General features: G+C 50.9%; 1 protein-coding gene across 3 annotated transcripts; it reads right to left on the reverse strand.

Moving 5' to 3' along the window:
* Window positions 1-1,007: 1,007 nt before the first annotated feature.
* ADRA1D (adrenoceptor alpha 1D) lies at window positions 1,008-21,021 on the reverse strand. Of its 3 annotated transcripts, XM_060031185.1 has the most exons (3): window positions 19,805-21,021; window positions 19,294-19,414; window positions 18,696-19,105 (listed from the first exon to the last, which is right to left on the reverse strand). In XM_060031185.1, exons 1-3 carry the CDS (start codon window positions 20,922-20,924, stop codon window positions 18,892-18,894), a joined length of 1,455 nt encoding a protein of 484 aa, XP_059887168.1. In that variant the 5' UTR covers window positions 20,925-21,021; the 3' UTR covers window positions 18,696-18,891. The 3 variants fall into 3 exon arrangements, with proteins under 3 accessions (XP_059887167.1, XP_059887168.1, XP_059887169.1); XM_060031184.1 differs by lacking the exons at window positions 18,696-19,105; window positions 19,294-19,414 and adding an exon at window positions 1,008-2,415; XM_060031186.1 differs by lacking the exon at window positions 19,294-19,414.
* Between the last annotated feature and the right edge of the window lie 2,879 nt (window positions 21,022-23,900).

A 23,900-nucleotide genomic window follows, 5' to 3' on the forward strand; every position in this document is an offset into this window, starting at 1 on the left:
AACCCTCTTAGAGACCCTCCCCTGCTGTTGAACCCCTGCTGGGGAGCCCAGAGTTCAATCCTCTGACACTAGGGTCTGCCTCCTTGCTGAACTTTGCTTTGACGGATGGCCCCCACCTCTGTGAGAAGACTGTGGGGGCTGTGCCCAGTGTCCCCAGCTTTAGGGTAGCCAGTGTGCTGCAAGATGGGGCCCTCTTTGGGGTGTGCAACATGCTCCCGGTACCTGCTTTTAACTGCCCCTCCTGTGCCTTGTGGGGGTTACCAGGCCTGAAAGTCCAGTACCTGCTGTAGACCCACAGTGTGAAATTTCTGCTCCCGAGCCCAGATACTGGCTGTCTTTTTACCTTGTAATATTGGGATGAGGGGTCTGAAATTGTGGTGACCTTTTAAACAGACTACCTCCCTACTACAGGATGGAAGCTTTTGGCTCAAAATACTGGTTCATGTTGGCCCCAGCAGTTGGTTCTTCCAGTTTCAGAACACCACCACTCCGGACAGCCCAGAGTATTATCTAACCAGCTCTCCTTCCAAGGGTCCATTGGGCTACAGTCATCATTCCCATGCTGGTTGGATGTATGTGGTTGATATTATCTAGCTGAAGACTGAACTACCTGTAGTCTCTTGGGAACATGACAAGTGTTGGACATTTTACTCAAAGCCAATAAGCATGGTTCCTAAGTAGGTGTTCTCTCACCATGTATACCTGTCTACTTGGGCTTGTACATTTTTTCATGTAAAGTAATGTTTCACCCATTTAACTGATGGCCACCTTCCAGACTGAGGCCCTCAGAGCATCACAGATATATCTGGTGAGACTGAAAAAGCGAAACTTTGTGCTTATAATTACTGTTTGTTCCCAAGACTAATCATGTGAGTTTTAAAAGCCAACAAAATGCCCGAATCTTTTGGTTATGCTGAAAGTCCCAAAGGACAGCAGCCATCAGTTAAAGAGACAGGTTGAAACTAGAAAGGTGAACACAGACCCAATTTATCCTCTTGTGGGCCTTTAGTACTTGAAGGATTTTAGAAAAACAAAAAGTAGTTCTTTATGGGTTGTAAGCTGAAGATGAACAGTTTGCACAGTTTGGACAAAATAGAAGTACTCTGACCAATAAATATGTCTAAAAATGACAAAGTTCTCCCCATTTGATGGTTCCAGAGCCCAGCAAGAAGTGATGGGCACAGGCACAAGGAGCTATATACAGTGTAAACAGTAAGGCCTTTGGGGAGACAAAGTGAGGGGCAGGGCGGAGCCTCAGTAGGGCAAAGTGGGCCCACAGGTTAATACAACAGGCTTGTAGGACAGTCGTCCAATCTGCCACCAAAGCTTGTGGGTGGCAATGGCAGGCCACTGGATTCCTCCAGTCTGCAGTAAGGATAAATTGTGTCCATTGAGAAGCTTTGGCCCCACTGACTTTTTCCGGAGGGGAGGCATTGGGGGCAGCCAGGCAGGGCCTCTGTGCCCTTTCCTCCCCAAGAGGAGGGACAGGGCTGCCTGGCCATACTTGGGGCCATCTACCCAGGGTTCAAGGCATGGATGGGGCAGTGTTTCTCAAACAGGGATTGGAAACAAATGGCCCCAAGGAGCCCTCAGCCTCTCCCTTGAAAGGAGGAGCTGGGGGCATCTGTGTCCAGGAGGGGGAGCCCATAACTTTCTGCCCTTCAGGGGCTTCACCCACACCTCAGTTCCTCGGGGATTCTGGAGAGCAGTCGCCCTGATCGATTTCTGGGTCCTTGATTCTCACCGGCCTCTTGAACAAAGCCAGCCTCCATCTCCACACCCTTCTCCCACCCCCAGCACACTCCTCGGCCTAACTCAGGGGTCCTTAAATATCAGTCTCCCGGAGAAGGCTAGAGTTTGCCAATTCGTAGGCCTGGCAGGTAGTGCCCTCAGCTGCCTCACTGCGGACGCCTAAGCACACAGCTTCCACCTCCAAGTGCAGGGCGCACGCAGCCTCTCTGGCGTGTTTCTTTTGCGACAGGCTGGAGACCTTGGCATGCAGCGGGGTGGTGGGTTTCCGGAACGGCCCGAGAAGCCTCCACTTGCGAAAGGCGCAGGGCGGCTTTCGACGGCCGACGACCGGAGCCTGCGCCTTGCGTGTGCCTGGGGAGCCGGGGGCTGAGGGCGTGGTGAGGGCCAGCAGGGCCCCGGAGGGTGCGGCGCCTGGGCCAGGAGCGTAGTCAGGGCGCGGGCCGCCATTCGAGGCTTGCCAGTGGTGACTGTAGATGCTCCAGAGGGGGCGGTGGTGCTGGCGACTACGATGGCATTGGCAGCGCAGGAGGCGGAGGAAGGCCCGCTTGAACTCCCGGCTGGAGCAAGGGTAGATGAGCGGGTTCACGCAACTGTTGAAGTAGCCCAGCCAGAAGATAACCTTGAAGACGCCCTCTGAGGGCTTCAGCTGTGGGAACAGGGAGCCTGTGGGAAGCAGAGACCCAGGCTGGTTAGATGCTCAGGGAGAGGGAGTTCCAGCAGCGCCTGGTGCAAAGGGGCCACCCTCTCTGCACTACTCCCCCTCCCCCCACCCCTTTCAGGGGCCCTGGCCATTCATCAACCAGTGGCTCTCAAGATATCTCTCCTCAATGAGTCCCTGATATAATTCGAGGGTGTCCATAAACTTGAATGAGAAAAAAATAGTCATCTTCAGCTTTACTCACGTTTACCTGAAATTGAGCATTTCCAGCGAGTGTAAGCAACAAACCTGAGTAGAATTAGACAAAACGATATGAAATCACTGTTTTGTAGCTCAAAACTGGTGCAATATTGGCAGTTTACCCCCTAATATTAGCAGTTGCTACAGATATTTTGGATTATTGTCTATGCTTCTCACTATTTGGAAGTGTCAGTCACTAGAACACGCCACTAGATCTTGTTATTTAAAGCCTTCACATGGAAACACATTGGAGACTAAATCACAGATTTCAATTAAATGAAGTCGATTTCATCTGCAATCCTCTGTATTTTATTTTTTGCATTTGAAAGAGTAACTCTGAGAAAGGCTCCATACACTTTGCCAGATGCCCAAGTAGTCCCTAGCATAAAAAGGGTAAGAACTCCTGAATTAAATGTTGACCAAGGCTTGCCCTGAGCCAGGCACTGTGCTGGGCTGTCATCAAACACCTGAGGCCTTGCTCTCCCGGTAGCAATGTGGGTCACATATCATGGGCATGCAGGTGGGATGATGGTGGTGCTCAGTATATTGGGGCGGGGGGCTTCCAGGGTCTCAGGATGGACAGGAGCCAGGCAGGATGAGGAAGGGCAGAGGGTATCAGGAGTGGAAGGGACAGGTGGGCAAGAGGATAACAAGTTTGGGGCATGGGAATGTCCTGTAGGATATGCTCAGAAAACTTCATTTGAGACAAATGGTGAAGGGCCTTAAATGCTGGGAAGTGGCTTTTATTTTGTGGGTAGTTAGGAGCCATGGATATTTTTGAGCAGGCAAGAGATAGAACCTAGAATTAAGCCTCAATAAACACAATGCCCATGAGCTGTCAGAATGCAGGGTAGTGGGGCTGTCCCAGTGGAAGCGGGAAGTGGTCAGGAAGGCTTCTGGGATGGCTTGGAAAGGGAGCAGAGTGCCAGGCAGGAGGAGGTGGGGACACTGGGGTCTGAGCTGTGCCAGGAAGACCCTCCTCCCTGCATACCTTTCCCCTGTCTTCCCCACCATAGACCTCAAGGAGTCATGTCTCCAAAGGCACCTAACAAAATGCAAAGACATCACCCAGGAAGCAGAGGCCACTTTGTCACCCTCACTATCCTCAACATCAGCAGGGGTTGGGGGTAGGCGGCAGGAGCGTCCCATCCCAGGCAAAAGCTTCAGGTGTCTGCCAGGCTGAGCAGACCAGGGGTAGTGGTCCTTGACAAAGCAAGACCTGCTTGCTTTTCTCCTTGCCCTCAAAGAAATAAGAGCAGTGTCCCCTACTGAGGGAGCAGAGGCATCATGCCCCTCTCTTTGACCTGGGGACCCTTGCGTATCACCCACCTCCCACCCAGTGGGATTCCTGATGCTAAGAGACACTGTGGAGGAAGAGGAGTGTCAGGCAGTATCGCGTGGCACAGCATTTTCAAACCCTGGTCACGCAGCCTTGAGCAAGTTATTTGGCCATCTAAGTCTCACTCTTCTTTTCTGTGAGATACATACAACAATTTCTCTGAAGGGATTTTGTGACAATTCATAAATTTCAGGGCACAAGGCTTCGCAGTTTTGTAGTAAATACTGGAGTCTGTTCACTGCCCCTTTCCCTACTTCTGTGGCTTTTGAGAGAGGAGACCTCAGCCCTGGGAAGGGACCCCGTTCCCAGCTCTGGAGAGTGGCCAGAAACAGTAGCCAAGACCTGGTGGGTTTGGGGGAGGCTGGGGCATCAATCAAAATGTAAGGAGATAATTTCCCTTGGGAGAAGAATTGGGCAGTTGTCCCTGGAATGTGGGGGCCACCAGTGTTGACCTTAGCCTCCAGGAAGGCAGCCTTCTGAACAGCATCCCTTAATGGCTGCAAAATAAGACAGAGTGCTGAAAATAACTTTCTGACTCAGGCTAGAATTCTTTTATATTTAGCCCAGGATGACAAATCAGGGGACTATGCTTTAAGCAGTAAGCCAAAAGCCAGCCAAAGGGCTTTGTTATTGGTGTGGTTTTGATTCGGATTGGTGGGCAACATGGCATATAGTAGTGTGGCCTGGGCCTTGTTTTAAGCATTAAAATTCTAATTCATGCTCAACCAACCTATGCAGAAGCCTGCTGCCAGCTGGGAATTCCTTACACACAAAGGAGCTGGGATACAAACTCAGCCTTTCAGCCCCAGGTTTTTCCTACTGTGTCCTGCTGAGGGTTCTGTCTTACTTTGGGGTCTCCCAGAAGCAGACCTGAGATAAGGATTCAAATGCAAGTTGTTAATTTGGAAGGTAAATGAAACACCAATAGTGAAGTGTGATAAAAAGAGGGAAGAGAAGGAAGCCAATAAAAGGAGAGTTAACAAGTTAGTCACTCTCACTGGGAGCTCTGGGGGACTGGAGAACAGGATCAGTAAGGTGAGGGAGGTGGGGTATCTATACTCCCATTACCATAAGCCAGTGTTTGGGTTGCTCCCTCAGGGTGTTAATTTTCCATACTTCCTGCTTGCTGTGTGGGTGGACAGTGAGGATATTGCTGGTCAGAGAATGCTGCAGGCGAAGATATGGAGGCAGCTGCTGGGGCGGAAAGTGACCCATGTTCAGGGGGGATGGGTGGGGCACTGACAGCAGTCGCCACAATTTTGTTTCATTGCTGTCTGCCCTCTGTGCACAGACATCTTGCCTGGAAAATACAGACGTCTGTGCCTTGGGCTCCAGCTTTCACAGGCAGGAGCTCCTAAGAGATTTTTACTCTGTTCCTTTCACATATGGCAGTCCTGAGCCTCACACCTACTTCTGCCCAGAGTGCTGCAGTCTACCCCCATGCCTCCTTGCACCCTGCCTCACTCTTTGCTGCCTGCCTGCCCCAACGTTCTCTCTTCTGCCCACAGCCTCTTTTAAGGATCTCTGGGTCGGGGGAGAGGGGCTTGTGGGCACTTCCCTCCCCTTTGCCATGGACGAGGTGGGTAACTGTCCTGAGACTCCCGAGGGTGCTCACTGGCATTATCCCTGCAGCACTGCCCTGCTGTCAGGGCATCAGTGGACAAGCCCCTTCTCAGCCACTCCCAACTTTCTCCTCCTCCAGCTACTCTGACTTATGGCCTCTTAGGTCGACCACTTGGTTTCACCTCTCTTGCCTTCACAGTCCTCTCCAGCTGCCCAGCACAAGCCTCTGCCAGCCCCGGAAGCCCAGCTACAGGAAAGCTTCAATGGGTACATAGGGGCTCTGAGGCAAGGCCTCTGTCTCCCAGTACCTGGCACTCCCCTTCTCTGTCCTGAGCTGGCTCCCTCTCCTACTCCCCACATTGTCCACAGCCATTCTTGCAGGCATAAAGCACAGCTGTGCTAACTCATCTTGGCAGTTGTCACTGGAAACAGGTGCTCATGGGACCCTCCTCTCTCGGCCTCCCGCCATCCAGGTGCCCAGCACCACCTCCTTGTTCTCCTTTCTCTTGCAATTCCCGCTTCTCTTCTGTCTTCATGTGCATCAGCTAAGTTGCCACACTGACTGTTCACTGCCCTCTGGCCACAGCGGGCTCCCCAGTCTTGTCTCTGTGCTTTTGCACAGGATCATCCTGGACTGCCCTTCCTCCTTCCTCCACCTGGTAGTGCTGGCTCCAGTGGCACCTCCTCCTGGGAGCTTTCGTCACACCATCCCCTCCCGACCCAGCAGAGTTAGTTGTATTCCCCCCTCCCCTAGCACATCTATTCACTTCTCAATGCCAAGAACACTGCGGGTAACTACCAGTTTCCCATCTATCTGATCCTTAAATGGAGAGCTCCCCACACCATCCTTGGCACATCGTAGGTGCTCCACACATTCTGACCCCTCTCCTTCTGTCACACTCTGCATCCCATCCATCACCAACTCCCGTTAGTCCTGAATCCCCCACTTTGCACCATTCCCCATTACCACCCTGGTCCCAGCTACTATCATCATCTACCTACAGTGCCCTTCCAAGTGGGCTCTCTGTTCCTGCCCCTGTGCCCCCCATAGTACCCTGTTCTCCACATAGCAGCTGGGGGTGTGTGTGTCCTTTTAAAACATAAGGCTGAGCAGTTCATTTCTTCACTTAAATCTATATTCCACTGCTGACTGCAGCTTTCTGTCCTCTCTCTTTTTCTCATCTGAACTTTGACCTGCCAGCCCCTTGGATTTCTCCTATCATCTCTGCTTAGCTGAGACTTCTCCTCACTTGCACCCCAGCCATTCTTTCCTCAGTCCTTCCATGTGCATGTCCTTCTGGATTTGGGTTGTATTTATCCAGCCAGAGCCTAACTCTGGAGAGATTCACCCACACTCTGAACACGCTTAGGGTCTCCAACCTCAGCTCTGTGTCCTGGCTTCAAGCAATCTTGCCACCCATTCTCAGCCCACTCCCCCACCCCCACCTATTCCTGCACCAGCTCCTTTGAGCCTTTACCCCTCTCCACAGGCTCTGCAGTCTGCCCCTTTCCCTTCTCCAAAGCAATTGATCTCACTTCCTGTTTCACAGAGAAAACAAGACAAAGAAGTTGGGCACTCACTTAAACCTTCTTCACCTGTCTTCCTCCTTTGTAAGAAAGGAGTCCCTCCTCCCACCCAAGGTTCACGTCCCTACTTGTGTTGTAGAGCTCTCGACCCATCAGTCACTCGTGAGCTTGCCTCTGTCACAGCTGCACCCTCTTTGCTGGTTCTCTGGCTATGACTTCATTCCCTCCACGCTTTCTATCCACACATGCCATCTCCTCTTCCCCACCTGCTTTTCACTCCACTGCTTTGCCCCACTGCCCCACTCCACCCCAGCCCTCCCACATGCAGATACAGCTCTCATCCATCCTGGACACTTCTCATCTCACCCGGGGCTTTTGGGGCACCATTCTCTTGGATTTTCTACTCCTTGTCAATTGCCTTTGCTCCTTCCTCATGTCCCCACTGCTGCGTGTAGGAGTGCCCTTATAAGAAGAGTCTTGTAATCTCTTCTCTTTGCATTCTCTTGGCAATTTCAGCCAGGCTCACAGACTGTTGGCTGGTAATGCCCACAGTTCTATCTCCAGCTCAGTTTGCTCTCCCAAATTCTAGACTCATAGATCCAAGACTCACTGCCTCCCAGACATTTCCACTTGGATGTCTACTGGCATCTCACACTTATCCTGCCCTCATAAAGCTTACATTTCATAGGGCAAGACCAGCAAAACATATGATAAACAAGGAAAATACAAACGTATCAGATAATAAAACATGCTAATAAAAAACAAAGCAGGGAAGGAAGATACCTAGTTGTGTTTATGTATGTGTGTGCGTGTGGCTGGGGGTGGTGCTATAAATTTTGGGCAAACTGCTGAGAATATGACGTCTGAGTAAAGAGCTGAATGAGGCATGTGGACATTTTGGGGAAAAGCATTCCAGGTAGAGGAAACAGCAAGTGCAAAGGGCCTGAGGTGGCCCTGGTATGTTTGCAGAACAATGACAAGGCTAGTGTGGATAGAATGGAGTGATTGAGTGCACAGCAGAAGGGGATGAGGTTGAAACTCAACCACTACCCTCCTCCCTGCGCCCTCCTACCCTGTCTGAGACACAATCCCCTCTCCCCTTGAGTAATTCAGCAGCCTCCCGACTGTCTCTTGCATGTACTGTTGCAGCCTGAAATCTACCCTCAACTTGGCAGCTAGAATGATCCTTTAAAAATATTGGGTTGGGCAAAAGTTTTGTTCAGTTTCTTCCATAAGATGGCTCGAGTAGTGCTTAGTTATCTTTAACTTCATTCAAAACAATTTTGTTAGATTGTATTGTGACAGCTGTCATATCAGCATGCATTTAAAAACAAACTTATCAAAATTGGTGAATTTTTATGTAGCTATTTTAATATTGAAGATGGAAGAAGAAAAGCATCATTTACAGCATATTATGCTTTATTATTTCAAGAAAGGTAAAAATGCAACTGAAACGTAAAAAAAAAGATTTGTGCAGTGTATGGAAAAGGTGCTGTGACTGATCGAACGTGTCAAAAGTGGTTTGTGAAATTTCATGCTGGAGATTTCTTGCTGGACGATGCTCCATGGTCGGGTAGACCAGTTGAAGCTGACAGGGATCAAATCGAGACATTAATTGAGAACCATCAACATTATACCACGTGGGAGATAGCTGACATACTCAAAATATCCAAATCAAGTGTTGAAAATCATTTGCACCAGCTTGGTTATGTGAATCGCTTGGATGCTTGGGTTCCACAGAAGTTAAGCGAAAAAACCTTCTTGACTGTATTTCCACATGTGATTATCTACTTAAACGTAATGAAAAGTTTCTGTTTTTAAAAGAAATTGTGACGGGCGATGAAAAGTGGATACTGTACAATAATGTGGAATGGAAGAGATGGTGGGGCAAGCGAAATGAACCACCACCAACCACACCAAAGGCCAGTCTTCATCCAAAGAAGATGATGTTGTGTATATGGTGGGATTGGAAGGGAGTCCTCTATTATGAGCTCCTTTTGGAAAACCAAATGATTAATTCCAACAAGTACTGCTCCCAATTAGACCAACTGAAAGCAGCACTCAACAAAAACCATCTGGAATTAGTCAACAGAAAATGCATAATCTTCCGTCAGGATAACGCAAGGCCACATGTTTCTTTGATGACCAGGCAAAAACTGTTACAGCTTGGGTGGGAAGTTCTGATCTATTGACCATATTCACCAGACATTGCACCTTCGGATTTCCATATTTTTCAGTCTTTACAAAATTCTCTTAACGGAAAAAAATTTCAATTCCCTGGAAGACTGTAAAAGGAACAGTTCTTTGCTCAAAAAGATAAAAAGTTTTGGAAAGATGGAATTATGAAGTTGTCTGAAAAATTTCAGAAGGTAGTGGAACAAAACAGTGACTATGTTGTTCAATAAAGTTCTGGGTGAAACTAAAGATGTGTCTTTTATTTTTACTTTAAAACCGAAGGAACTTTTTGGCCAACCCAATAGAAATAGATCATGTCACTCCTCAAGCTCAAAACCCTCTAAGGGCTGCCATTCCCCCTCACAGCTCGACATGTGGTCCCCTGACCCCCTGACATCCTCTCCTACTCCCCCCCCCCACTCTGTTCCAGCCACACTACCCTCCTTTTGCTTCTTGGACATGCCAGACACACTCCCTCCTTGGGCCTTTGCATTTGCTTTTCCCCAGAATCTTCTTCCCCCAGAAATCCACATGGCTCCCTGACCTCTCATCTAAAATTGCAGTGTGCCTGGAAACAACCCAAGGGCCCACCAACAGATGACTGGTTTAAGATGATGTGGTATATATAAACAATGGAATGTTACTCAGCCATAAAAAGAATGAAATATTGCCACTTGCAGCAACATGGATGGACCTAGAGATTGTCATACTAAGTGAAGTAAGTCAGAGAAAGACCAATATTATATGACTTACATGTGGAATCTAAAAAATAATACAAATGAATCCATATACAAAACAGAAACAGACTCACAGACATAGAAAACAAACTTATAGTTACCAAAGGGGAGAGGGAGGGAGGGAGGGACAAATTAGGAGTGTGAGATTAACAGACACAAACTACTATACATAAAATAGATAAGCAACAATAATTTACTGTATAGCACATGGGACTGTATTCAGTATCTCATAATAATCTATAAAGGAAAATAATCTGAAAAAAACTGAATCACTTTGCTGTACAACTGAAAACAACACGATATTATAAATCAACTACAATAAAAAAAATTGCAGTGTCCCCCACCCCATACTCCCCATCTCCCTCAGCTGGCTCTATCTGTGGCCCTTATCACCTTCTCTTGTACTATTTGAGTTCTTCTTCATTTTGTCTATCACCTTTCTGCCTGCAGTAAGAGTCCATGGGGCAGGACTAGTGTCTGTTTTGCTTGATGCTGCACTCCCATTGCCCAGAAGACCTCATGAACACACTGAACACAGTAGGCGCTCAACACTTGCTGAGTTTGCTGAATGAGTCCCTCTTTTCTACGCTATATGTCACCATGTCTGGTACATTCAGTTTTCTCTCTAGTGGAGTCCCTCCCTTCACCTCATTCCTGAAGCCTTTGCTGACTCTGGCATCTCATTTTGTTTACATGGCTGTGACAGCCCCCAGTGGTCCCTTGTCTCCTCTACTCTGCACACAGCTGCTGGAGACTTATTGTAAAAAAAAATGGTTTCTCTCCTTTCCCCTCTGAAAACGTTGGTGGCTTCTAATGGCTCTGAGGAATAAACCCAAATTTTCTTGTGTTGCATTCAAGTCTTTTTAGAATCCTAAGCTGTCTTCAGCTTACATCCCTCCCAAATTGGCCATACGAAGCCACAAGCATGTCTTCCCACAGAGGCTGGGCTCCTTCTGCCTTCCTGCGTGGCTCTAACTGCTCCCACGGTGCTTTCTGCTTCCGTCCACCCATCCCTCCAGCCCAGGTCAGGTGTCCTCCCCCACCAAGCCTGGGTTAGGTGCCCTTTTATGCACGCCTGCATCTTAACAAATAAAATTTGTTACTGCTCTATCTACTCTCCTAGACTCTAGGTTTCTTGAGGACAGGGATGGGATTAATTATTCTTTTCATCCCAGCCTCTAACACACTTGCCTGATCCAGAGCAGGGGTCATAAAGTATCTGTTGAGTGAGTGAATAAGTGCTGTTTGCGTAGATGTAGGTAGCCTCTAAAGTGACGAGGAAGGAAATGGGAGCTCACGCTTGCTTTCTGAGTGTTCAGTACCTACCAGGCTGCATGCTGGGCCCTGTATGTAGCACTTCTCATTTAATTCTCGTGGCATTAGCATCCCACTTTGCAGAGATTCTAGTTATCTCCGGAGGGCAAGTGGCAGCATCAGGATTTGAACCTGCGTCAGTCTAGCCCTAAAGTGCTTGGTCTTTCCTTGACATCATGTAAAGATAGAAAAAAAACTTCCCCTGGTCTTCCAGGGGTCCTGGGGTCAGGATCCACAAAGACTCAATACCTTCCAGCAGCTGATCCACAAGCAGCATGCCCATCCCTACCTCTGGACTTTCGTACATTTGGCCTGGTCTGGAAGATGGCCCTCTTCCTTTCTCCATAGCAGGTCTCTCCAGTTCTTCAGACTTGGGCATAGAACCACCTCTCCAGGAGCAGTTCTGTGATTAATTCCACTCCCGGGGTCTGCGGAGGTGAGACTGGTTTCTGGAGTGTGTGTGCCTTTGAGCACTTCTTGATTCTGCCTCCACCAAGTGGCATTCATTGGCCTTCTCTATGGCCTTTAGGGTGGCCTGTGAGGACTGCCACATTGAATTCGGCTCCTGTGCACACATGCCCATCCAGAACACTCAGAAAGGCTGGGCTGTTGCCTGCTCGCTGCATCTCAGGAAACAGACCCCAGCCTCCTGGAAGGAGCCCCAGAAAGCCACTTGGCCATCTCCTTCCCCTTCTTCAAGTCTTTGCTCAAAAGTCACCTTTAAGGTTTGAAGTTGATGCTATTAGTGCCCCACCCAGGTGCCCCTGGTCCCCAGCTACTGTGAGTGTTGGCTGCTAATGGCTTATAGTTGGCTGCTAATGGAGAATTGCCCTTGACCAATGGGAGCTGCTTCAACTGGGAGATGACACCTTCCCACCAAGGTGGCAGCCCACAGCCAGTGATAGACAGCAGGGATGGAAAAGGCCAGACTCCTTGTCTCGAGGTGGCACAATTCTCTGCTGTCGTTCTTGTTCCAGGGATCAGGCTGAGGCCAGACTTTGAGACCACATCCTAGGTTTAGCTCTTTTCTGACTTATCCTGCTTCCCTCCCTCCCAGGTACCTCCTGAGAGCTTCCCTCAATCCATCACTCGCATAAGAACTCCTGTCTCAGTCTCTACGTACAGGGACATGACCCAGGACACTCTTTGCATGGATGTGTCTTCAAGCTCTCTTGATTGGTCCTAAACCTATAATCCAGGGATTAGCTCTTGGTCACTGTTTCAACTCTTCCGCCCACTGCTGAGAAAGGCAGGGCATGAATTTGCATGTTCATGCCCATTTCTCTCCACTCAACAGGCAGGCTGGAGCACAGGAGTGAACACATTGACCTACCTATGAGGAGAGGTGGTCAGGATGTAGGTAGCAGATGACTGCAAACACAACTCTTGCCTGCTTCTCTCTGCTCCTTGGCCTTTTCTTGCATGTATCCGTCAAGCTTGCTCCCACCTGCCTTCCCCTATTCCCTGTTTTGGGGTGCCTTTGTCAGGAGTCTAACGTAATGTCCAGGGATGCTGAACATCCACTAGTCAGAAGAGGCAGGGCCTCTCCTGTGTCAGCAGGTTACCCCACTCTTTGGCATGTTGGCTGGGCTAGCCTGGCCTGCACACTGTTGGGGAAACTAAGGCAGGCTGAGATTGGCGGCGGAGGTCTGCAGCCTTATCACAGGCCAGTCCCCTCTCCTAAGTAAGAGCCATGTCCAGGCCCAGGAGATGCTGCTGAGATGGTGGTTAAGGCTGAAACTGGCCAATCTGGCCAAGCCTCGCTGAGGAGTGACAGCGCTGAAGCCAAGGGGGGACTGTGTGATTAACAGCACTCTTTTGGCATCGCCAGAAGGGAACTTGTTCTTGGCAGAATGTCATAATTCACAGCCAGTCTTGTTCATAGCTTGCAGCCAACCATGAACTATTAGGCTGCACCCCAGCCTTTCCCCTTTCCCACCTCCTGCCTCACCAGTGACTTTTCTATCCACAAGCAGCCATTTTCTCTAGCCAGAAAGAAATAGAGGGGTTAAAAATACCATGTACCATATTCAGGTCTTTCTCTGCCAACAGGGCTAGCAGAGATGGAATTCCCAGTCCTAGACTCCCTTTCTCTCTCCTAGTTCTTTCAGCTGCTCACTCAGTGCTTCTGACTCTAGAACTCAATTGCACCTTCCCCAAGAGAGGCTGGGAAGCAGTGGACCTCTTTGCAATATTTTAAAGGGTCGGCCTCTCTCATAAGGCACACTTGAGCTGAGACCTGAAGACCCTCTGGGGGAGTGAGTCATGCATCTACCTGAAGAAAGAGAATTCCAGACAGAGGAGAGGGCATGTGCAAAGGCCCTGAGGCAGCAGGGTACCGCACAAGTTCAAGGACAACCAAGAAGTTAGGACTGCTGGAACAGAGAAGGGGAGGGAGAGATGGTAAGAGATAAGGCCATTTTGAAGCAGAGACAATCATAAAAGGCTGTCAGGAAGAGGTGACCTGAATAGGGTCCAGGTCTCAGATGGATTATAAAGACACAGAGTTGAGGATATTGTGGGGCTAGCTGTGCCAAGCTAAATCTCTTGAATTCCTTGCATTGCCAATCTTCCATGGTGAGAGGTAACTGGTGGGTCCTCTGGCTTGAGATAGACAAAGAATAGATCAGAAGTCCTTCTGTGCCCTGTGTTTACCTCAGGATCCTTGAGCTCTGTGGGGCTGGCCTAGAGCTACTGGTCTGGCCCTGGACATCCTTCTGCAGCTGTGCGGATTGGCAGGGAGGGGTAGTTCCTAGAGCCACAGAGGCTGCCTGGTGGGGCCCAAGGCAGGGAGATGAGTCACAGACCTGTTCAGTGTCCTACACTGGACCCCACCCATTCCCCTTCAGCTCTTCTCCCTCCCCTTCTCCCCTTTCTCTCTCTCCACCTTCCCTCTCTCCCTCTCTTTTCCACTCTTGTCACTTCTTAGCTCATTCCCTGATCTGCGGCCTTGGAGTGGTCACACCCCAAGCTCTGCGTGCCCAAGGCTGAAGTCCCTGCCAAATGGCCCTTGTGCTCGGCTGAACATGACCCTGATCTGAACATGAACCTTTCAGTTCTCAGGCCACACTGACAAATGGCTCATAAGTTGGAGCGGATCAGTGCTTTCGCCAGAGGAGAGAAGTTCCCAGACAGTGGTCACTCTGTCCAGGAGTCCCAGCACTGACTTGCTGGGGCATTGCCCACTAGGTCCCAATGCTGGCTCTCAGGGGCCCAGGCCAATGTTCTGCTGGGTCACCATCTGCAAAGGAGGGCAGGCAAATCTTCTAGCATTCAAGGAGACCTTTTTGGTGGGCATATAGCTCATGAAGCAGGATGGGGCAGGGTTCAGGTGGGGTCAGAGGTGGGTTCAGGAACTCAGAGACTTTCCCATGAGGAGTGGGCTCAAAGGCTCTGGCGGTCTGGGAGGACCAAGCCACACAGGAAGTGGTCATGTCCTATGGCAATGCTCAGGGCCCTCATGGCCAGGATCTGGGGCAGAAGCGAGCCTGGAACTGAGCCTGGGGGGAGGTAAGCAGGTGCTGAGGCATTTGGTGAGATTTAAAGCTTAAAGCATGTCTGTCAACTGACCCTTAACCCTGGCTTCAGTTTGACCTCTGATCTCTGACCTAGGCAGGAAGTAACAAGGACCCTAGGGCCAAGGGCACCCATTGGCCAACCCCAAAATAGTGATGTCTATAATGTGTGACAGATTTAAAAATCACTTTTAACATGGTACTAAAAAACCTATTGGTCCCCTTTGGAAAGATTGCTAGGAAATTGACTCTTCTTTTTTTTTTTTTTTTTTTTTTTTTGCGGTACGCGGGCCTCTCACTGTTGTGGCCTCTCCCGTTGCAGAGCAACAGGCTCCGGACGCGCAGGCTCAGCGGCCATGGCTCACGGGCATAGCCGCTCCGCGGCATGTGGGATCCTCCCGGACCGGGGCACGAACCCATGTCCCCTGCATCGGCAGGCGGACTCTCAACCACTGCGCCACCAGGGAAGCCCGACTCTTCTTTTGATAAAGGAGAGCATCGAGCAGCTCTCCTGATTTTGCTGTATGTACTCTATTTCAAGTGACCAAACAGCTAGTGGTGAATTCTTTTTAGAATTTTAGTCTACAAATGCAGAAGGAATGACAGAATTTGGATATCACCACTTTCAGTCCCAGTGATATAATGGGTCCAGGCCATGGTCAATGGCTGCTAAAACTAGCAGGTGAAAAGCTGATGGGACATTTTATAATGAATGAATCAGGCTGACTGCATCTGAACCCCTGATCAATCTTAACATCACAAAAGAAAAGAAATCTTGTCCCAAACACTGAACTTGAATCTGATCAAGCCAGTTTACAGGAAGTACACGGAACAAGGGGACACATTAAATGGCACTAATAGGGATGCAAACTCCAAACTGTGGGTAACTCCTTTGGGACAAACAATCTGGTTTCTTCACCAAACAAGCTGAAAGGGAAAAGGTGGGGGTAGGGGAATCTTATTAATCAAAGAAACTGAGGAGACAAATCAAGTGCATGCAATGTATGTACTTTTTTTTGGACCCTGATTCAAACAAATAAACTAAAATTTTATGAGGCAATCAGCAACATTTGAACACTAAGATATTTGGTACTATTAAACAACTATTTTTTGTGTTATAATGGATTGTGGTTGTTTTTTAAAAGTTATTCTAGAAATATACATGGAAGAATTTACAGATGAACTGATATGGTGTCTGGGATTTTCTTCAAAATAATAAGCAGTGGTGGAAAGTGGGCGGGGTTTGAAATGAACGAAGATCAGCCTTGGGTTGATATTGTTGAAGCTGGGGCCATCACACCGTTCTGTCTACTTATGTGTTTGAAACTATCCATGATTTTTAAAAATGGAAAATAAAACCCCTAGCTCACTGCTTGTTCATAATAATCACTCAATAAATGTTAGCTGTTATGTTTAAAAACTTTTTTAGGTCACATAAATGGGGATCACCCCCAATGCATTGCGAGTAAGGGAGGTCTCTGCTTACACAGAGGCTGTTATACTAAGTGAAATAAGCCAGTCACAGAAGGACTGCATGACTCCACTTCCATGAATGTAGCTAAAATAGTCAAATTCAAAGAAAGAGTGGAATGGTGGGTGCCAGGGGCTGAGGGGAGGGGGAAATGGGAAGTTGCTAATCAATAGGCATAAAGTTTTAGTTAAGCAAGATGAATAAATTCTACAGATCTGCTGTACAACCTTGTGCCTAGAGTTAACAATACTGCATGCTTAAAAATTTGTTAAAAGGGTAGATCTCATGTTATGTTCTTACCACAGGAATAATAATAATAATAATAGTAAAGATAGAGGGCTGTGCTTTGTCAACCAGATCCTCGGCACGGAAGGATGTGAAAAGGCCATGGGTTCTGCCACTTCTTCCTCCTATACACACACTGACCAAGCATCTACTATGTGCCAGGTGCCACAAAGGCACAGATAGGAGATGTAATGCCAGCCTCTTCTTCAGGCTTTTAGGCCAGGGAACAGTAATGCCACTCCTGAGAACTTGCTGCAGCGCACCCCCTGCCTCTCTCCTTGAGTCTGTGGGCCCTGCACCACCTCAGGGAGCCTGTGGAGATGGGTCCTTCGGTACTTGGCCAGCACTCTGAGACGCAAACGCTGAATCTGCCCTCCACACCTGGCTGCCAAAATGTGCTTTCCAGCCTAGACACCATTTCCTCAGATGGCTCACAACCTCCTCCTGCCTCCTCCCGCCTTCTCTCCCTCTCTCTCTCTCATTAAGGCATAAGATACTGACAGTCAAGTTTATAAAGTGTGTACATTTTAAGAGTATAGACTGATGACTTTACATATATATTCACCAATGTAGTCACTGCCTAGATCGAGTCACAGACAGGGAAACGGAGGTGTGGGGGATGACCCCTAGTCCCTCTCTGAGACCCTCAGGATTTTAGGTGCCCTGTGCTTGTGTGCCATTCTTTCCTGCCCAGCAACTTGAGCCCCAATGGCCCCACAGGTCAGCATACCTTGTCTATATCTCCCTCTGCTGCAGCTCTGGCTTGACTAAAACATTTCAGGTGATAGATGGCTGTTCATGGCCCCCTGTGCGTGTACCACTGGGACCCTGGGCCCACTTCCTAAAGCTTTTGATATCCTCCGGGCTATTTGGGCTGCTCACTGGCCATATCACTGCTGTGGCTGGGGCTCCTGCTTCCACTTGGCTTTGTGTGTGGAGATGTGGGTGAAGGGCACCCTGGGTCTGCTCAACAACCCCAGGTTGTGGCCCTACTGGGCACCTTCATTTCCATGGCCTGTGGCCCTGGCTGGCACACAGTGCTTTTTCTCAATCCTCCCACGTTTGCTGTTCCTCACACCTGGTGTGGGAACCAGGGCCTGCAAGGAGGGCGGTACCACCTTCTCCTGGCTGCCCCCTTCTCTGCCTCCTTCTGGGTTCTTTCAAAGTGGGTACTCCCCAAGGCTCCTTCCCCAGCCCACCTCTTCTCTTTGCCCATCCATCCTCTTTCTGGGAGACTGTACCCCACACTCCTGCTTCTGCAACCATATCCATCCTTGGTTCCCTTACCTAAGTTCCCAACATCCTCTTCCCCCAAGCACATACTGGCACCTCCTACCAAAATATGCCAGCCCCTTGGATTCCACATTCAACCCCAAAAGTTGCTGCTCAGAATGTTCCCTGTTCCTCCAAAGATGCCTCCCTCCTCCCAGGCCTGGCCCCAGAGCTCCTGGGGGGGGTTTGCTCCTGGCCCCCCTTCTTCCTGCACAACCCTCAGGCCACTCCTGCTTGTACCACAGGCTCTGTCCTCCTGTTCTCTCTGCTGTCCTGCCCTCCAAGCCACGTCATGGCAGATCAGAATATTCTGTTTCCCTGCTTGGCCTCTGTCCTGCTTGCTCATTATTACCCGATTCCACTAAATTCAGCTCCATTGTGGCCCTGGGCTTTGTTCTAGACTTGGTGAGATGCCATGGGAGGCTGGGCACAGTGCAGACGGGCAGGAAGGGAGAGGCAAGATAGCCCCAGGGTTCCCACGCGAGGTGTGAGGAGCAGCAGAGATGAGGGGTTGAGGAAGAGCAGTGTCTGCCAGCAAGGGCAGAGGCCATGGAGATTTAGGGATGCTTTTTGGAAGAGGGAGACGTGATCTCGACCTCAAAAAACAGTAGCCTTTTGCAGTGTAGATTATAACAGCGAAAAATTAGAAAAACCGAACACTCAGCAGGAGACTGCATCAACACACCATGGCATACTTTCAAACAGAATACTATACTGTTGCTAAAATAACCAGAACGGATAAATCTCAACAACAAAACATTGGGTGAAAAGGGCAAACGGAAGATGGATGTGCACAGCTGGTGCAATTTATATAAGTCCAAAGGACACACAAAACAATGCTATTTATTATTATAGATTCAGGTGTTTGTAGTAAGGGTATAAACATGTGTGTGGGAGTGATAAACACCAGATTTACCTCTGCAGAGAGAGGGAGAAAATGAGGAAGGGACAGGAGGAGGGAACTTAGTTGTGGCTGTTCTGTTTATCTGAAAAGAGAGAGAGGAAGTGATCTGAGGCAAATATGGCGAAATGTTATCATCTGTTCAATGTGGGTGATTACAGGTACATGGGAGGTCCTGGCTTGGGCTGGCTGGTTGCACCTGTGGGTGCAGTGACTCAGGGCAAAAGCAACCCCATAGATGCCGTTCCCTTTCTTCTCCCTGTGCTGACCGAGCCCCAAGGCTTCCAGGAGGGGCCTCAAGGCATGGGAGGAAGGTCCTGAGAACAGCTGCCCACCTCCCAGGACTACAGGAAAGCCTGTGAAAGAAATAACAAAGTTCTCCAGAAGTGCTAGGACTCCGTAAATTTAAGAAACTACGATGAACAATATTAACTTTCCATTTGATAAGATGCCCTTTCCCTTTCTTTCTCACCCCCACACAGACCCCCCCCCCCCCCACCAAGAGGAGATTTCAGAAATGAGAGCCCACAGCATTCACAGATACCAGCTGGGGAGGGCCTCCCAGGGGGGCCCAGCTTCCAAACAGAGAAAGCAGGTGGCTTCCGGTGTCTGCTGATGTTCACGTAGACTGGCCAGGGATTGCTGCCCATGAATGAATGTAGGCCCTGGTGGTGGAGGGAGGGAGATATGTAGACAAGCACCTACACTGCTTGCCACATACTATGGGAGCAGATGCCCGCACAGATTTCCACTGACCTTTTGTATTTAGAGGAGTGGGGAGTGTAAAACAAGCCCAGGGCTTGTAATGGCAGTGAAGAAGGGGGAAGGCCAGAAAAGTTAGAAGCTCATAAAACAAATCCTGCAAGCATGAAGAACCTATTTGTGTCCCACAAGGCAGCATGCGCACGTGTCTAAGAGACCAGGCAGTAAACCTTCCATGTTCAGGTGGAGAGTCACCCTCCACTGGGAAGGGCCATACAAGTCTGGGTGCCAGGAAGGGACGGTCACAGGCTCAGGGAGGAAGAGAAGGGGCTGGTGGGAGAGGGATCACTCACCCAGTGGCAGAACGAAGAAAAAGGGGAACCAGCAGAGCACGAAGACGCCCACGACGATGGCCAGCGTCTTGGCCGCCTTCTTCTCACGGGAGAACTTGAGCAGACGCACTGACAGTGAGCTGCGGAAGGTGTGGCCCTTGGCGCTGCGCATCCCACCGTGGGCTCCGTCTGAGCCAGTGCTTGCGCCGCGACAGTGGATGCGCAGCACCACCTCTGAGGCCTTGCCCCGCTCGCGCTTGACTCCCGCCTCCAGGCTGCGCGTGGTGCTTCGCGCTACCACATACACGCGGCAGTACATGACCACAATGACGGCCATAGGCAGGTAGAAAGAGCACAGGGAGGAGAAAACAGCGTATCCTGCCTCCTCCGTGATGCCGCAGAAGCGCTCGTCAGGGGGCACCGGCTCCTTCCAGCCCAGCAGCGGCCCCACAGACACCACGAGGGCTACGGCCCAGAGCAGCGCCAGGATGGCGGCCGCCTTGCGCTCGGTCATGATTGCTGGGTACTTGAGCGAGTGGCGCACGCCCACGTACCGGTCCACCGAGATTGTGCAGAGGCTGAGGATGGAGGCCGTGCAGCACAGCACATCCACGGCGGCCCACACGTCGCAGAAGGCCCGGCCGAAGGCCCAGAAGCCCAGAACCTCCATGGTGGCCGAGAAGGGGAGCACTGTGGTGCTCAGCAGCAGGTCGGCCACGGCCAGGTTCACAATGAAATAGTTTGTGACCGTCTGCAGGTGGCGGTTGCAGGCCACGGAGAGGATGACCATCAGGTTGCCCGCCACGGCCGTGAGGATGAAGGCAGCCAGGAAGACGCCCACGCCCACGCCCTGCGCACTCACCACCAGCCCCCCGACGGCGGCCGTGCCGTTCACCTCGCCGCCGGCGCCAGTGCTCCCCGGCTCCCCAGCGGAGCTCCGGTTGTCCTCGCCGTTGCCCGCGCCCACCACGCCGCCGCCGCTGCTACCGCCTGCGGTCACCCGCACGCCGTCCACCGCCCGGCCCTCGGAGGCGGCCGCGCCGCCCGCGCCACCCCCGCCACCGCCCGCGCTGGAGCTCCCGGCGCTGCTGTCTGAGCAGGGTCCCTCGAAACTGACGTTCAGGAGATAGCGGAAAGTCATCTCAACGCGCAGCCGTCGGGGGCCGGGGCTGGGCGCAGGACGAGCGACTGGTAGGGCTGGGGGCTCCGGCTCCAGACCCGCGCGCTGGTCCTGTCGGGGTCCTGCCTCAGTTCCTGTGACGTGGAGCACTGCTGCCCGCGAGCGGAGCGGGCGGCTGCGGAGTGGGACCGAAGAGCCCGAGCTGGCGACGCGCGCCTCTCTCGCAGCGTGCCCAGGCGAGCGGGCAAAGCGGCGGCTCGGGGCCGGGCGGTGCGGGCGGCGACCACTGAGGAGCTAGCTACTGGGCGCGGGGCCGGGACGGAGCGGAGGAAGGGCAGCGCCGGGGATGAAGAGGGGACGCTGGCACCGAGGGACCCAGCGCCACAGTTGCCGGAAGAAGGGAATCTGCGCTCTGGGCGAGCTGGCGTTCCGGGGTCCCAAAGGGTGGTGGCGCTGGCTCGCGCTCCGACCCCGCGGAAGCCACCCCCGCCGCGCCGCTGGTGCTCACGCCCGCCCTCTCCCCTCGCGGTCCGCTCCCTTCCACCTCCCGCGCCCCTACCCCGCCTCCTCTCTCTTACCACTCAGTTAAGTCTCCCTCCCGCCCTTTCCCCAGCGTCTCGGTCACTGCTGGTGCCCTTGGGCGCGCCGAGTGTAGAAGGTGCGATTCCCGGGTCCCCGGACTCCCGGCTCCGGCCGCCAGAGAGCAGCAAGCGCCTGGGATCTGCAGCCTGCTGACGGGACCACGCCATGCCGCGGATGGAGCTGCTGCACCTCCTTCCTTCTCTCAGGGGACTGGACAAAGGAGGGTCTCAAACACCTCTGTCCAGTGCCGTGGCGTGGAGAGCTCCAGAGGGTGTCGGAAGCTTTGCGGGCCTATGATGGGCGAAGGAACAAGAGACTACTTATATGGTTACAGCCTTCAGACCCTGCCCAGGACACACTGGTCTGCATACACCAACTTCTGCACTGTTACTTTACTCCATATCGGATGTCGAAATAAAACTTCCCATTGCTACACTGAATAAGTGGCCTCGTTCTAGGGAGGGAGGGTTTAAGTACTGGAGGGTGGGAAAGGCCACTTGGCGGGATGGTTAAAGGAGGTGGGGCAGACAGTCTGGCTCCAAATCTAGGCTCCGCCCTATGTTAGCTGTTTGACCTCTTTGTGTCTTAGTTTCTCATCTGTAAAATGAAGATAAGAGTAGTGTCTACCTACCAGCGTGAAGACTGAATGAATTAATATCTGTTAGGGCCCCAGAGCAGTGCCTATATTTGTTAGCTGAGTGGGACTACGCAGGGCAGGATTTGAACAGGTAGGACAGAGGACAGAGGGAATGTGGAGCTGGTATGAACTCGGGCCACAGGTGGAGGGGTGGGTTTAAGGAGCCTCTTGTTGACTAACAAGACTGGGTAGGGAGAAACAAAAAGAGACCATTCCTTTGGCCAACATAAAAATACTAACCAGGCTGCTGTCATGTGTCAAGCTATGTTGGACACTCTGGGTGGCCAGGGGAGGGGGGAATTGCAGGGAGAATAATGCCACCAAGTAAGTGCAGGATGAGGAAGTCTTGAGCCATGCCAGGGAGATGAGGACCTGTTTACAGAGGTATCTGGGAGGGGGCAAAGAACTCATGGCCTCAGTGCCCACTAGCTGTGAATGACATCTCAGGATGTATGAGAGTCCTAGATGAGAAAGTGCTTTGGAGAAAAGAAGAAAAATGGGAGAAATGGGAGAGATGGGTAACCCCCCCTCCCCATCCCCTCCCCAGCCTAGGAAGCCAAAGCCGTTAGAGTCATAGCTTAGAAACAGCTCTTCCAAGGCCCTCAGCTTCCCATTCCATCTTCCATCTTTTACTTGGGTCTTTGGGGGCTTACTGTGGAGAGTTGAAAGCAAGGTGCCTTATGAGGATTATTTGGCAGCTGATCAAAAGCAGAACTGTGGGTTTGGGCTTCCTCTCTGAAGGAGAGGGGCAGAGGGCTCCGGAAGGAGAGGCCAGGAGCTTCTCACATGGGAGTGTCAGATGGCAGCCTCTGTGTCTGTGACTGGCTGCCATCTCACAGTGTAAGACAGGGATAACCCTCGTGGAGTACATCTGATTCTGGGCTGGGTCAGTTTTCAAGGATGACTGGGAATAGGAGACAAAGTTAAATCTAAGCTGAGCCTGGGGTGGTAGGGGGCTACCTGACAGGGGTCACATAGAGATCTGTGCCTGATCCTGGTCTAGAGAACCAGCATAAGGCTGGCTGGAGGTATACTTGCCAGCAGGGTGAGGAGAAATTGTGGGATAGTGTGCCTGGAAGGAGATGGGGCAGCTCTACCACGTCTCAGATCTTGGTCTACAAGAGGGCTTTGGAGGTTCTAGAGCTCTAGGGGAAGAAACAGGGAAAGGCAGGAGGTGTGAAATTGTGAGCTTTCTCTACCAGTTTATTATGCTCAAATCTGGGAAGGGATCAAATTGCTGGACCTGTGAGCCCTGGAGACCTGGGTGGCCCTTGGGTTCTTTGTGATCCAACAGCATGGCTTCTAGTTTAAGAAGGAAAACTAAGCATCTCCTTTATGAGATCCCTTTAGAGTGAGAGTAAAGAAAAAGGAAAGGTTTATCCCACAACTGAGAAGTTAACTCCTAGGCTGGTAAACTGGGACTTTAGCCCTTAAAGAGGAGGTTTAAAGGAACCCTACAAGAGATCATGAGAGGTATGAGGAGATTTGGACTCTCATGGAAATGGTGCAGGGTGGTTGTTTCTTTCAGTCAGGGTGTTGAATGGGAGAGAAGGCAGGCATTCCTGACAGATATCCTGTTTGTGGGGGCCAGCCAGTCAACCTACAGTTCCTTCCTACCCCACCAAGCCTGGACAACTTTTATTCATTCATTCAACACAAATTAACCAAGCACTAGCTATATGCTAAGAACTTTTCCTGGCACTGGGGATATGATGTTGTATAAAGTAAAATCCCTGCCATCCTGGGGCTTACATTCAAATTGTAGAAAGTGCTACCCA

This window comes from Delphinus delphis, chromosome 15 (assembly GCF_949987515.2).
Source record: "Delphinus delphis chromosome 15, mDelDel1.2, whole genome shotgun sequence".
NCBI lineage: Eukaryota > Metazoa > Chordata > Mammalia > Artiodactyla > Delphinidae > Delphinus > Delphinus delphis.

Bases quoted from the DNA above. Each gene is read 5' to 3' on its own strand.
- ADRA1D (XM_060031184.1), bottom strand. From the start codon at position 20,924: ATGACTTTCCGCTATCTCCTGAACGTCAGTTTCGAGGGACCCTGCTCA. The intron at 2,416-19,804 runs GTGAGTGATCCC...TGCTTCCCACAG, and splicing joins TTTCTTCGTTCTGCCACTGG to GCTCCCTGTTCCCACAGCTG.